Below are 16,203 nucleotides of genomic sequence, written 5' to 3'. Positions count from 1 at the left end.
AAAGCCAGGAGCAATCAAATAGGGCAGGAAAGGACAGAGACAGAGGTATCTACAAAGCCCTTAATAAATACAAAAGGTTTATAGCTAACGTTCTTCTCCTCCTGGTATAATTTTGAAGTTGAAGCTGTAATATCAAAAAGAATATTCCATTAACAACATCTTCAAACTGATTGAATTTCTTCAAATTTAGTGGATTTCTAATGACTAAAGTTAGTCTCTCAAGACACACTCACTGATATCAATGACATATTTTGCCTCTGTTTCTTAAGATTCATTGATGCATCTGAAGGAAAATACTACCGATGTCCAGAATAATCAACTCTGGAAAACAAAACCTTTGCATACTTGAAGTTTTGCTTGCCTAAGATACTGTGATAATACTGATACACATTTACAAACAAAAATAATAAGGTGAATGGATCACAGAAGAAAACAAATACCTTATCCAATGCATGCATTGCAAATACAGGTCCATCATGGGCTTTCACTGTCTTGAGCAATACAGTATCCTTCCAGATGAATATGTCTCCAGTAGCAGCACCAGAAAAAACTAAGTCTTCTATTCGCCCATATGAAACGCTCATCATAGTTTCCAATTTTCCATTGCTTCCAAATGTTCCTCGTCTTGACGTAAAGCCTCCACCTGCAATATAAATAGAAGTCCTTTATATTTCAGTTTGTAGCCATAGTGCTGCAAACAACAAATGTCTGTTGTGACTGCCTAAGACATAGCAGATAGATACTGAAAACACAGTGTGCAAGGGAAAAACACATTAAAAATCAAACTAGCAGTGGGAGATCTGAAACAATACAGATCTTTTGGATCATTACTTCCAAGCAATTGTTAAATATTGGTGATGAACCAATGTTCATGGTGTTTAGAAGAATTAACACGAGGGGCAGGCAGAACATCTTTGTACAAGCTCTTTAGAGGTTATCACAACAACAATAGAGAGAGGTTTGCTTTAGTTGCTCGCTGCCCACCTGACAACTTGACAGCAGTTTTACAGAATGAATGGCAGGATTTCTATGTCTCTAGATTGCCAAATAGCCTTACTGTGCCACAGCCACATTGCTCACTTTGGTTCAGAATGCCATAACACAAATAAAACAAATTATTAAACAGAGAATATGATGTCCTGAAAGAGATATAAATCCCCAAGTAACTTAAATAGAAAATATTCTGTATGATACCTGCTTGCTGCCAAAATTTGATGTGTTTCATCCCAACCGTGACTAGTTTGTCTACATGATGCGGATTACATTTTACTACAAATATTTTATCTTTATGACCCCTGCAATAAAGATTAAAAACAAGAAGTTAAGGGGTTACTTAACATTTCAAAGTATCCTGTTTCAAGTAATTATTTCACAGTATTGGACAATTCAAAGACAGTCTTTAGCAACAAGAATCTGATTGTCACAAGCATTGTACTCTTAGTGCTAAAACAACAACATGAATCTCTAACACCATGACTGGCAGATGAGTCACAGAGGTATCCCAACATTCTCTTTGCCATCGTTACCCTATCTAACAAAAAAGAGAGAACCATATTTCTAATCTGCAAGGGTTTAGCCTTGGGATCCCAACCAATAGAGAAGAATGTACTTGATTATAGACGGTGTATGAATTAGACTACTGAAATGTGGTGAATAAAAACCACCTCTCACTGAATTTCAGTTCCGTTAAGTCATAATGAAGAGGCAAGAAACAAAGTTCAGTGCAATCTAAAGACAGTATAAAGGGCAACATAAATATTTAAAGGGATAAGAATGTGATTTATAAACACTTAATGTCATCTATCAAGAAAAAAAATCCACAAGAAAGTCTCAAACCTATTATGTTTCAAGAGGAAAACTAAAATAAATTATAAAATCATCATCTAGAAAACAGATCATTCAGTAATAAATACACCTTCAAATTTAGTTCTCCAGTAAAGGTATTCTTGTTTGTGTATGTACTTTTGAGCATTTGTAAAATTAAGTTTCACCATTACAGAGAAAAAATCCAGGTCACAATATAGCAATGATTTCTGTTTCAGCATGTTAAAGCACTAGGAGCAAAAACTACTGCTTTTTTCATCCTGAACATTCAGGTTTTATAGCTTGACATCTAGATGGGATGCCATTCAGAGAGACCCAGACAGACTCTAGCAGTGGGTCCAGGAGAACCTCATGAGATTCAACTCAACCAAGTGCAAGTCCTGTCCCTGAATAATGGTAATCCCCGCTATCAATACAAGCTGGGAGATGAAAGGACAGAGCACAGCGCTGCTGATAAGGACCTGGGGGTACCGGTGGATGGCAGCTGGACATGAGACAACACCATGCCCTCACAGCCCAGAGAGACAGCCATGCCCTGAGCTGCATAAAAAGCAGCACAGCCAGCAAGGCGAGGGAGGGGAGCACTGTGTCCAGATAGGGAGTTCTCAGTACAGGAGAGATGTGGAGCTGCTGGATCACATCCAGAGCAGGGCCACAAAAATGATCTCAGGGACAGAACACCTTTGCAATGAGAAACCATGAAAGTGGCTTTTCAGTATCTAAAGGATAGCTATGAGAAAGAAGTGGACAGACTCTTTCACAGGGTCTGTCGTGACAGTACAAGGGGAAATGGTTTCACACTTAAAGAGAGGAGATTTAGACTGGATATAAGGAAGAAGTTTTTGACAATAAGGGTGGCGAGGCAGTGGCAGAGGTTGCACAGAGAGGTGGTGGTGCCCCATCCCTGCAGACAGCCACAGTCAGGCTGGATGGGGCTCTGAGCACAAGATCTATCTGTAAATGTGCCTGTTCATTGCGGGGGAATTGCATTAGATGACCTTTGCAAGTCCTTTCCAACTCAAAGGAGTCTATGGTTAGACATGTGATTTTCATCAGTCAGCTTTAAGAGATCTGAAAAAAACCACAACCAAAATCCTGACTCTAAGAATCTTGGTTTCATTATTTTCTTCAGTTGAATCCATCTAAACAAAAAAAAACAGACTTACTTCTTCAACATTTGAAAAACATCACTTTGAAATTCTTCCTTCCCCTGATTTGCTGCTTTGTTATTATGATGCCTTTCTTCGCAGGCAGATCACATTGCCTCTTCTAGAAGTATTTATCATGCAGCCAAAGTGTCCAAAATCAAAGTAATTGCATGCCAGTGCAGATATACCCCATAAAATGATAAAAGTATGTCTGCCCATGTAATAGGATTAATAGTGCAGGCACATGAGAACTGGATATATGCTGGAAATGTATGGCCTACATTTGATCCCCAATTTCCTACAATGGTCAAACCAAAATATTTATCCAAGTCCGCGCAGTTTTTGTGTCCTTGTGATCCAAGGAACTGACACAGGATACCTGTTCTTACAAAATGAAGAAACCAAAAGCATACAGTGATCACTGATTTAGACTGTAAATAAATTTGACAGGGCTCCCCTCAGCTCCTTTAGCAATTGCAATCCACTAACACAGAACACTGCAATCAAATAGGGCCAGCATGAATAGCAGAGAAAGCAGCTCTGGTATGCTTTAACAGTGTATGCTTACTCAATAAGGATTTTAATGAAACTAGACAGAACACTAAAGCTAAGATACATAGGTTGAGAAACAAGCTATATAATTTATGCAGTTAGGAAAAAAATAAGAGTATACTCTGGCATATATATTGTGACATCAAAAGAAAACAGAGGAGTCATGTAGAAGTAAACTACACTTAGAAAAATCAATCAAGAAGAACTCACAAAAAAGTAAATGAATGTTTGTAAACAGGGAATGTACAGTTCATGTTTCAGGCTTAGTCCTTTAGGTGTGGGTCAATACAATAGTAAGATACACTTCTATTCCTGCCTGCTAAGGCCATGCAGGGGTAAGATCTAAACACTCTTGTCTGTTTTTTTGGTCTCTCTTATGTCCTGGTGTGCTAATCAGAGTGGGGACTTGTCCGTAGGAACTGCTAAAACATAAATAATTACACCGAGAAGAATCTGAGTACTTGACTCTGTATTTTTCCTGCGAGCCACAGGTAGCTGCTACTGCCCATCACTATCTTGTCTTTGTGAGTCTGAAACACAGTAGGTCTGGAGAGAGTAAAACTGGGATTGGAAAGCAAATGAAAATGTTTTACAACACAGAACGCAATTTAGCTAAGCAATCCCTACAACACAAATTTTAAATAGGGTTTAAAATCTTGGTGCCTAATAAGATCAATGAGAGAAAACGATATAATTATATGTATATTATATGCAACTGGGATAAAAAAAACAAACCTATTTCTTTGTGGTACACTACTAGCAGATAGTGCTGCTAAGGAGAAAATCTTATTTATTCTGGAAAAAGTCATAGTATAATACTGAAAGTTATATTTTTCAGGTATTATTTCACAGTTCTCCAGTATTTTTCAAATAATAGATTATATGTATGTTGCATGGTTGTAGACAGCAGATGGAATTAACTCCCCGCCTTCCTGGTATGTAAGTGCATGCTTAGATCTACATAATTCCAATATTTTGATGCCAGAGCTACCCCAGATTTACCCAAGGGTAAGACCAAGTTCTCATACTACAACTGTGCAACTTTTCCAGTACAAAAAAGACTTTACTATTTTCCTCTGAAAGACTGAATTGCAAACACAAACTGTAACACAATCCACTTTCCAGCAATGGTCTCTTGAATCAAATGCAAAAGCTTCTTTGCTGCTGGTAAAAGAGCTACGCTTCCTACGAGGAGCTGCAAAGAGCTGATTCAGAAAGAATGCCAAAGTCAGTAGAAATTGAAGAATCTATGTATACCAGACAAAATCCATTTTTCTTTCTAGAAAAAAGAGCCACAGATATACACCAGTGTAACTAACACATAAATGACTTTTTTGGTAAGTTCTGCTCTGACTCAGAAAATAAAGTGAGGAGAAAAAAATTAACTGAAGTGTACTTTCATATCAACATAATGGTCCTAACAGAAAGGTGAGGAAAGTCTTGATAGAAAAAGTTCACATTTCCAAACAATAACGTGTAGTTCCCAAGCCTTTACATCTGGATATATTGCTCTGAAACACCATTCTGTTTTCAGAAAGTTGTGCTGTTTTTTGCCCAGAGCAACACACATGGGTGATCATACTCAGAAAAATGTAATCACAGGACACACCCTGAGATGAACTCTTACCTGGTTGTGGCTAGCTTTTCTCCTTTTTTCCAGTCCCAAAACACAATGGCATGATTATCATCAAGCCCAACAGATGCCAAACATTTTCCATCAGCTGTACAAAAGCAGTACTTAATGTTAAACGTGATTAATCTTTAACTGAAAACACAGCAGGCAATGGACACAACAAATACATTGTAAACTGAATTTCAAATGATATTATAAATGAAAGAAGACAAAGAACATCACTGGTACAAATTATTCCACTAGAACAACTTCAGAGTTCAGAAGGATAAATAGGTTCTTGTAGCTGGACTGGCCTCACAGCATTTAGCATCTTACATGACTAAGTCCTATGAAAAGCAAGCCTAAGAGGAGAAGTGGAATTAGAGTTCACAGTTGAATAAAATGGGCCTAGAAAAAAGGAAGGGATGAAGCCAAAAAACAAGAAAGAAAAACAAAACAGCTTTTAAAAAGTAAAGAAAATAAAGAGACAAAAAGTTAATGTGAAAAAACTAACAACAACAATGGAGACAGAAAGAACCATTTTTTAATAGCTTTAGTGAGCAAAACCACTATGAATATAGCTGATACAAAAGGAAAATATATAGTGTTATGCATTATTGCTTTAAGAAAGATGCATTTGTTCATTTCAGTAACGATAATTTTAAAGATAATTCGAATAAGTGAAAGGACCATGGCTGATAAAATATTTTGGTAAGAATACAACTTTACATTATTCAGATCAAACAAGCCATGCCATAATATAGGCTACATATTCTGATTAATAACCAGTACTACAGACATCAAATTTGCCACCAGAGGGCACAATCAAACACTGCATGAACATAATTATAAGATTAGAATCATAAGATGATCACAACAGTCCTACAAAAGTGATCTGGCTCTGTACAGTGAGCTCAGTAGTGGCTGGTAGCAGATGCTTTTGGAAGTACGGGCAGAGAGAAAGAGTGGTATAAAGTTAGCTCCCAGATCAACTAAGATGAAAAGAAAAAAAGACATCTTCAGGGTTCGGGGCAACTTTTACTTTAAAGTCTGATATAGTGTAACCTGCAACTAATTTGGAAATATTCACACAATGAAAACTAGCCCTCTGATCCTGTAGCATCTACCCTGTTCGATGTCAAGAACCTAAACTAAAGCCAGTTAGTTAGGAAATGGAGAAAATATATTTAAATATATGTTTTTTCAGGATTAGGTGTAAAGAAACACTGTAATCATGCCAGTGATTCTTACTTTTAAAAAAAAAAAAACACCATAATTATTTGTACCCACAGAGTATGTGATCAGTATAATTTTATAAAGGTATATATATTCTAATACATGGAATGTAACTAACTGGAGAGAAATCTAATTTTTCAGACTTATCTTTGTGGAAGTCTCTTTCACATACTCCTGTCTAATAAATGTGATCTAATGTGCCACAATGAATTCTTACATTACTACACAGCAGAATGTGAAGTAGATCATGCTTAATTGAAGCCCATATAAAATTCAGAGTTCAGAAAATGATAGTTAAGCTGAAGTAGCGAGTAGCCACAATATTTATTAGACTTTGCTTAAAATCTTTTATAACTTAAGTGTTATGTAAGACACCTTTAGTCTGAAGGTAAAATCGATATATCACACCAATGGCCAGGTCCATGAGACAAACTGAGAACATAAAGAGAATCAGAACTTTAGAATTCTACTTTGTTCCAAGATCATGAACTTGAATTTCTTACACTGGTAGAATCACAGGGGTTGGAAGGGACCTCAAGAGATCAGTGAGTCCAATCTCCCTGCTAAAGCAGGCACCCTACAATAGGTAGCACAGGTAGGCATCCAGATGGATCTTGAATATCTCTATAGAATGAGCCTCCAACCTCTCTGGGCAGCCTACTCCAGCACTCTGTCACTCTTACTGTAAAAGAAGTTCTTCTGCATGTTAGTATGTCTATAGTCAACAAATATACAGAAAGCTGTTGTTAGATTGGTATCCGATGGTACAATCCACAGATTGATTAGGGATTATCGTGGGATCCCTTGCTAGAGGGATTATTGTGTTGGAAAAGGATAAATGGAGACAAATGGAAAATACTCACCTGTGCAGGTTTACAGAGAAAACTCTAAAAGGAGCAATCTCCAGAAAAAGATCCTTTGCCAGTGGCAGTCACCCTTAACTGGGGTTTATGAGAGGTAGAGCCAGGCTCCAACCCTTCCAGTCACACAAGTGATTTGCCTTTACCTGTGCACCCAAAGCTGACTTATTGCTCACCTCAGGTGGTCAATCAGAGGTTCAGGCCACGATTCAACAGTATGGAACTTCCTTGTCCTATCACTACGCATAACCAAGAAGAACCTGGTCTCATCCATTTACCTCCAAGCTCCCTTTAGATGTTTATAAACATTTATCAGATCTCCTCTCAGTCTTCTTTCGGCTAAAATGAATCATTCTAATCACTGCTTATATTGTGTCAGATTTTTATTCTTTCATGAGAATATAGTGCTTATGGAGAAAAATTTGTTTAAAGGCACCAAATTATTCCTATGCTCTTTTCCAAAGCAAGATAGGTTCATCTGAGACTAACTGCCCAAGTCACTTTTCAAACTGTGATTAAGAGTCTTACCAGGACTATAAACAAGGAAGAGTAGATTGGTACTTCAAGAGTAGTACTTCTTTTCCTCCTTCTCATTCATATATGGGAGGAGTAGTAGACAGCTAATATCTGTCCATCTAATGTTTTTAGCTTCGCCCTACCATGATGTCAAGGTATTTTTTCCTGACTGTGTAATGATATAAATATCGGATCATTGCACCCTAAGTGGCATAACACCATAGGATGGGAAACCACCCGCTCTAAATTTAAAAAATAAAATTTCAGTATATGTGTGTGTATATATATATATATATATATATATATATAAAAATTGTGTGAATCACCATCATGAGTGATTCAACACTGAATACAGGAATTACCCTGTATTCATGCCCCTGACTGATAACTCAGGTCATTCATCCCAGAAGGGCAAGTAGGAGAAACAGCAGACAACTGTTTATCATATCTGCTTCTGTTAACTGACTGTGAAACGTTAGCAAATTTGAAGAACTGAATAAGCCTGTAGATCACAATGCCATCTCATTTGTACACTCCAAGTCATCGCTCTGCCTGCTTTTAAATTATTATGCCACCATGTAGATTGCCATTGGAGTCCCAGCAGTACACTTAGTACTATGAATTAGACATTAAAGAGAATTACTTATGGTTCATGAAAAAGTCCTATAAGTGTCTTCATTGCTCAAAGTTTTTTTATCGAAACTGCCAGAAGGCTTTTATGTAAGACTTGCATTGGCTGTAAAATGGTCATTTAACACAAAGAACAAAACTAATCGTCATAGCTACTCAAATAAAAGTTTCACCAAGAGGATTGCTTCTTAATTAATCATTTAGAGCAATGTACCTGAAAAATCCAGCGCGCACACTCCTCTTTGATGCTGGCCTTTGAGTAATGATAAACACTTCAGTGTCTGTGTGTCCCAAACATGAATAGCAGCGTCTCTTCCAACCTGAATTAGAGGATTAATCGGAATATCTGCTCATAAATGTTCAAAGTACACCAGTATCAGTAATTACCACTATCACATCTTCAAAACACTCCAGAGGCAACTACTTTTCAACTTGCTGTATTTTATCTTTTTCACAAACTATTTTCTATATCACAACTTGTTTCAGGCACATGGGAGCATGGAAGTTTGATATAATGCATTCATGGAAAGGTCCATCCCCACCTTGAGAGAAGTTTACAACCTCATTAATTGTGGTATGAGAAGCATTTCTGCCTCTATGCTGTAAACTGTAAACACATTCTAAATGGATACCCAGATACAATTCCATGCCACAGGGGCACACTGCTAGCTCATGCCAACCTGTTGTCCCTCAGGACACCCAGGGCCTTCTCATCAGATCTTCCTTCCAGCAGGTCCTCCCCTAACCTGTACTGATGCATGTAGTTATTCCTCCTCAGGTGCAGGATCCTGCACTTACCTTCATTTAACCTCACCAGGTTCCATGACTCATCTTCATGCAGATCACATAATACATTTTCTTCATGTCTGTGATAATTTTGATTAACAGGTTCTGCTCATTTTCCTTGTGGGAAAGGAGTTTGCCTGTTTTACTGTATTTTCCTTCATCTACACTGTCTTGGGATGACTACATTAGAAAATTCACTCAATTCTCTTCACTTCTGATGCATTAGAAATCTCCCTATAGACTGCAGGTTTGTAGTTCTCTGAATAAAACCAGTATTCTTTCCTTTTGATATTTTTAATGCAAGCTCAGCCATCAATATAAATTCATCATCCTCAACTAAGCTCTTCTAGCTTATCTGTTCTTTTGCTTCCAGTTCTTAGCATTGTGGGCAAATCAGTCACTTTGCCATTCACACTGTAAACATTCTCTTATTATTCAGCTGCCACCATCTCACCCTGCACAGGTACTCTAAATCTCGCTACTACTTGGTAACAAAAATGTACAGCATCTGATTTTTCTGTGCTGTGGCATCACTGGATCCAGAACATTATCTTGATTGATAAAAACAGCAGTGTTGGCTCCCACTATAGACATTTTTCCAGTCAAATTGCCATTTCATCATTCTCACCAACTCATTCTTCTCTTCAGGTCTGTCTAGTATTTTCTTTTGAGCTCTTTCACTGCTAATTCATGATGAAAACTACTGTATTAGTTTCTCCAGCATTCCGTCTCACACAGCTCGCTGTCCAGCTTCTGCTTAACACTTCTTAACCTTTTTTTCTGTCACTCCTTAAGTAGAAAATTTACATTTATAATTTCAAAGTCCACATTTTTCAAAATCATTTATTAAGACACACCTCTGTTTTGATGACTATAAACATTTTTATAATGTGGCCATGACTGTTGATCTGCTGTACTGAGAAACTGCACCCACTACTACACTGAACTGCTGTCTCTTCTTCCCTCTCTCTGCCATCCCTGCCCTCTCTTAAAAATACTGGATTTCTTTAGTCAGGAAAAGTCTGTCAGGTATCAGTAGAGTTCCTAGTATAAAATCTCAGAGTAAAGTGCCCAAAAGCTACTACAGTACATAATACTGAGATCAACTGAGATCAGAAATGCCCAGGGTGTAGATAAACTGCAGCTCCCACACTTCACAGATAAAAGCAGAGATTCAAAGTGAATGTAAAATAGTAAATCCACATTTCTCCTAATTATAAATCATAAAGGCAACTCATTCCCATGGTTTTCTAAAATAATCTCTGCTAAATACCCACCTGCCCAGTAGCAACATAGTCTTTCACTGGATGAATGCTTAGGCTGAGGATATCATCATCATGACCGAGATACAGCCTTTGAGAATGCTGTTGCCTATTATATACAACAGCTACAGCAGCAATATGATAAACTACTTCTCCAGTCTGTGTGTAGAACAAGTTATTTCGACAGTCGTAGCCCCTATAACTGAAGCAAATAAGAAACAAGTTACGTTCTGTTTCAAAAACATTCTGGTACATTGCTTAACAAATTGTGCAAATTCATTTCATAGGAGTACAGTGGGGCTGTCAAGCTTGCTTTCTCAAAACTATCTCACCACATAGACAGAGAGAGATTATTCCCATCAAAATCATCAGTCTTCATGGCTTACTTTACACCAAACTCCTAAATTAGTACTGACATCACAGGAAAGAATATGTAAAGTGCACAAAATTACACCCAGTTTTACAGAGATTTGGGTTCAAGAGCAAAGCTGTCAGGCCATTAAACAAGCCACAGCAATCAGAAACAGAATCTTTACCCCAGAATATGTAAAGTGGAGTAAAACAGAAGGCTTTAGAAGGTAATTTTACAAAACACACTGCTCACGTATTATTTAATATATAGCTATATTATCTTCTCTTGTTCCTTAACTAAGGCAACTGAAATAAGACAAAGACTACAGTTGATATTCCATAAGTTATCCACAGCAGTGACAAAATAAATTAGTTGTCAGTAAGCTCTGATTTAATTGAGTGCAGTCATTAGGGATGTTTTAACAACCAGAAAAAAAAAAAAAAAAAAAGGAAAAGAAAGCATTATTTAATATTGCTCTACCCATGTATGAACTGCAATTTTAGGCTGTCCTCAGGCGCTCGTTCTCTTTTAAGGAAGGGAACAGAATGGTTTTTCTCTTTACTTTGTTGTTTCAGCTGAGGTAGGTCTTCTTTGTAAACCTGAAGAATAATTGTCAACGTTAATGACACAGCTCCTAATGTTTCTGAATATTTGTGTACATGCAAGAAAGAAACCATTTCATGCAAGTATTACAACTTCATACACTGCTAATGCGATGTTCAGTAGTTACAACAACGAGGAAGTCACTATTTGTTCCTACAGAAGCCCTAGTGATGATAAAATGCATTCTAGACAGTGGAGTCTCCTGACACATGAAGGACATGGCATTATTTTGGAGCAGAGCACACTTTTACAAGATTCCATAGTCTGTTAGTGGAAAGGATTCACAACACTGACTGAAACTGTTAAGTCCCTGAACATCTTTTTAACTTCAAATGTACTTCAGTATATGTACTCAGAGCTGAACATAATGAACTAATTCTGCCTAGATATCATGATTAAATACACAGTGCCCAACAGTACCTAAGTGATTTTCCAATATATCTAAAATCACAAAGGAGAATCTCTATAAATAATGCTATGGACACAAATACCATGCATTAAAATCTTTCAGGAATTCTGAAACTATGTGGGATTGCTGCTGATGTTTGAAGCCTCTTGAAAACTGAGGCATTAAATGGTGTTTGTTACGACACGGAGATAAAGCTTTGATTTTTTTTCTTTTCTGTATATACATGATGTGTTGTTTCTTTCATTTTCCACAAAGGACAATTAAATTGTTAGCGCCACAGAGCTGTATCTGACTGCAAAGCCAGCATGCTGAATTTTTACAAGGAAAATGTTCATATAAGTTGAGATGAGTTTTTGATAGTGGTAGCTAAGTAGAACCTTAACACATTTCATCTGCCACTCATATGGACTGTACTTTGTCCGGAGTGACAGCTTACCTTTGCTCTTCAGTGAATGTTGCTAATGAACAAGAATTAAGGATTATTGGTTTTTAATACATCTCAATATCTAAGATATTAGATATTCTAGAGATAGGTTCTATCCCTACACTGCTTTAGCCACAAAATCAGAGAAAAAAAAAGTGCAATGCTCTAATGTGAGACTGCCTAAATCTATTTTTTTTTTTTAATTTTCAGTTTTTATTTCCAGATGTTCTTTTTGACACATAGTGTGGAGGAGGATGCAGTCTGATTTGCATGCAGAGAGAGAATAAGAAGGAGGAGGCTGGGACAAGTACACCAGACAGTTCTGGATTAAAAGAAAGGCTGGGGAGAAAATCTGGAAAAACCTGTTTCATTTGGCAAACACAATGAACTTCCATAACAAAAAGGCAAAATAAGCTGTTGGCTGAGGGATCTGAGCCACTTAATTCAGAATCTATAAAATGCTGAGAAAAGACAAAGGATAGTCCTTTACTAAGGCATGGAATGTGAGAAGTGACCTGTCAACATTCCAGAAGCAACTCCATGTCATCCATTAAGAGACTCGAACTAACTTGAACCAAGCTTATTGCACATTTTGCACCCTTGGGGTACACAGCATGATATTATGTCTGGGCTGTAAAGTTCTGACCTTTCACCATTGCAATTGCTCAGGTAACATGTCAAGGTGACAAATAATGATCTCCTCACAATAATGGCTTCCAAAAATCAGGCCCCAGGTATTTTAAAAGGAGAAACCAAAACCAGGAGAGAGAGAGAGAAAGCAGGAGAGAGAGCAGAATTTGATGTTGATGTTCCCTTGCCTTCACAACAAAGATAACAGCACCCTTCCACATCATAGACTGTTACAACTATCAGTGATTGTGAAGCATTCAGTATCATGAAGATCAGCCAAGTCCTGAGTGCCAGACAAGCCCATAGCAACCAAGCAGATGGAAGGTCAAGTCGGCACACAGAGTCAGCAAGTCAGAATATAGATATATCTCTAATATAGAGATGGCGATGAGATAGTTACTGTAACTGACTACAGGTTCTCATCCAGCCACAGACTAGTGATTGCCAGACACTGGCAAATATGACAAAGCAGGTCCAAAATCAAACCAAGAACCAAGACAGTCCATAGGTCTGGATCAGCAGAGTACATGGTCAGGCACGAGCATGACAGCAACATCCCAGTACTTCCTCAGAACTGAAGGGCGTAAGAGATGCTTTTTAGTCAGGATGAATGTAACAACACTTCTGTCATACAGAACACATTATACAAAACACATAGCTCATATAAATCCAGGCAGAAGCTAAGCTATGTAACAAAATATTTTTCAGTAAGGGTAGAGCTCAAGTGAAAAGAACTGCATTTCTCTGTGGAAAAGACATTCAAGGGCAAGCTCAGAAGTTGATAAAGTAATCTCCAAAGAGAAACCACAAGAAATCCAAGGAAAAAGCAAGAGAAGCACTGGGAGTATGATCACAAGAGAAGAGGAACAGAGAGGGCTTTTTTTTTTATTCACTATGTACAGCTTGAAATAAAGATATTAACCGATGTATCTGAAATAGGGCTTCATTAAGAAACAAGATTGTGTTTCGACTTTGTAAATAAATGGATCTGAATCGGACAACTTCAAACTCTATTTTGCTCCTCCTTTTTATGGAAGCAATCAAAAGATTCTAAATAATGCTTAGTCATGCTGGCCAAAGCAGAACCAATCTTATGCTCAATACGAAAAGTAAAATATTCTGTGACATTCCATTAAAACTTAATAGAATTTTAAGCACTTTAAAAATTAAAGCTGAAAGGACAGTCATTAGAATTTTATTTTAATCAAAATAATAACCAATAATAGAACAGTTCTCATAAATTGACATTGAAAGAACAGATGAAAGAGTGAAGTGGCGTACTACAATTCCTGGGAAAAAAAATAAGGTAGAAAAGAATAGTCATTTGATTTTGTCCTTCTTGCATGGAAGCAATCTACTGACATTCACCTTAGAACACAGTTGTACTGAAGACAGGAAAGAAATAAAGTGTCCTAAGTGACCATTAGAGATCAGTTTTATTTAGATCTTATAAACCAGAGTTATTTTAACTACTGGAAGTTTTTTCATTGGAAATTAAGAAGAATCTGTCACAAATAAATGTAATTATGCAGGCTTTATACTCATTAAGAGGATTACTTTGCTTTAAATATGAGGAAATCACAGAAAAAAATCCATGATCTCTATTTTACAAATTATGTTTCTCAATTTAATAGGACAGAATGGTCTTTTCTAACACGTACCAAGGGAATGAGGATAGCAATTCACTCTTGCAAAGTGTCTGACTTTGCTCTGTAAGCCATATTCCTTATTTCAGTATATACTGTATATATAGATATGCTTAAGCCCTTGTAAATTCTCATCTGCATCTCTGTTTTTATGTATATTGGTTGCGTAATCAGTTGAATACTGTCAAAATAATCTTCTTAGAGCAGGCTGATGAACTAGCTGGAAACCTATTTTACTTATCCTTACTAAATACTTATGATAACTTGTCAGATAATTGGCACAGTGTATTAATTTTGACTCACCTGACGATCATAGTTGATTTGAGCTTCTTGTTCAATGTCAGAATCTAACTCTGGCACATCAGATAAATCTGAATCTGATTCTTCACTGTATGAATCAATGCCACCCTCTGCGTAAAAATAATCAATATATAGCAGACATCTAATTACAAGGAAATACAGTTTTATTACTGTTTATTAGTACTCAACAACTTTGGAATCAAAAGCAGATTATAAGTATCATATGAGATGACTGAATGTGTCAGGTTTAATTTCTGTTTCTCCTTTCTCAGTGCCTGGGATGGTGGCAGAGGGGAGGAGAATAACTAAGTAGTTATGCCTTCTTAACAGGTTTTGGAGGGATCGTGTGAAAATGGTAAATCAGAAATTCCAGTGTGATCTGTATTTAAGAACATTTGCTGTAACAAATTTTGCCAATTCTGCAGGTACTGACTGATTTTTTGCCCTTTTATCAAAGGGAAGAAAATTTTCAGTCACTGACATTTGAAGTTTATGTGGCCTTTAAGTATAGCGCATTCCAAGGAATCAAAATAAAACTCTTTTCTCAATTCAGTAAAAGCTGTTTCATCACTGCTGCATTCCCTGTTGTTTTTATTCCACAAATAATTCAGAAAACACCATTTTTACCTTGCGGAGCTGTTTCGAGGATGCCATTTGTTATCCCTTCTGGAATAAATTGCCACTGAAAAACAGAGTGATCAGCACCTCCTGTACTTAAAACCCACTGAAAATCATGGGACCATCGAACATTGGTTACATGTGCTGAATGGCCAACATATTTCCTAAATTTAGCTCCTAAAAGGCAAAAATAGAACTGCTCATATAAAAGAATAAAGAAAACCAACTAAGAAAGCTAATGAAGTTAGACTTTTAACAGAAACAGGCTCTAATTTCTCCTGGGAAACAGAAATGAAAGTTACAAAAATACTTAAATGCCTGCTTTGATATTTATTCTGATACTACTTAATAATTGTAGACAAATAAATGGCATAAAATACCTCAAGAAATACATTTTTTACATCAGTTTTCAGGAAAATAATTAAACCTTGGCAAGAAGTATCTGTATCTAAACAGACATATAACTGTTCAGATAGGGTTAGTTTTTTATACTTACAGCCATTAATGCTCACATGAATTATACACATGCTAATACAAAATAATTCAAGTGCAGCATCAGAAAATATACTGATTGCAACATAAACATGGACTATCGTGGAAAGTGAAAGTCATTACTTTCAGGTGTGTTTACTTTATATGTAGTACAGTGTAGATATCAAGGAAAAAAACTATGTTAAAAAATAAATTACAGTCTACTAGAAACAGAAATAATTCATCCAGAGCTACACTGATACATATGAAGAGACAGCAAAACCCTGCTGAGGTTTGTGAAACTGTTACTGTCATAAATTTGGA

At 36.8% G+C, this 16,203-nt stretch overlaps 1 protein-coding gene across 7 annotated transcripts in view; it reads right to left on the bottom strand.

Moving 5' to 3' along the window:
• Positions 1 to 16,203, bottom strand: part of EML6 (EMAP like 6) — a 101,757-nt gene that overhangs the window by 34,077 nt on the left and 51,477 nt on the right. For all 7 annotated transcript variants that reach the window (XR_014944378.1, XM_015856711.3, XM_015856712.3 and 4 more), the window contains exons 11-18: positions 15,418 to 15,585; positions 14,794 to 14,900; positions 11,259 to 11,377; positions 10,442 to 10,628; positions 8,593 to 8,698; positions 5,152 to 5,245; positions 1,195 to 1,295; positions 441 to 643 (exon numbers count right to left, since the gene is read on the bottom strand). Coding sequence is in view for 6 of the 7 variants with exons in the window: in XM_015856711.3 (XP_015712197.2) it covers positions 441 to 643; positions 1,195 to 1,295; positions 5,152 to 5,245; positions 8,593 to 8,698; positions 10,442 to 10,628; positions 11,259 to 11,377; positions 14,794 to 14,900; positions 15,418 to 15,585 (1,085 nt within the window). In the remaining variant the exon portion in view is untranslated. The remainder of the gene's footprint in view (positions 1 to 440; positions 644 to 1,194; positions 1,296 to 5,151; positions 5,246 to 8,592; positions 8,699 to 10,441; positions 10,629 to 11,258; positions 11,378 to 14,793; positions 14,901 to 15,417; positions 15,586 to 16,203) is intronic.

Source organism: Coturnix japonica, chromosome 3, assembly GCF_054131305.1.
Source record: "Coturnix japonica strain WE chromosome 3, WE-NBRP24, whole genome shotgun sequence".
Lineage (NCBI taxonomy): Eukaryota > Metazoa > Chordata > Aves > Galliformes > Phasianidae > Coturnix > Coturnix japonica.
Note: the sequence above shows the minus strand (reverse complement) of the source record. Positions and strands in the feature narration are given on the sequence as shown.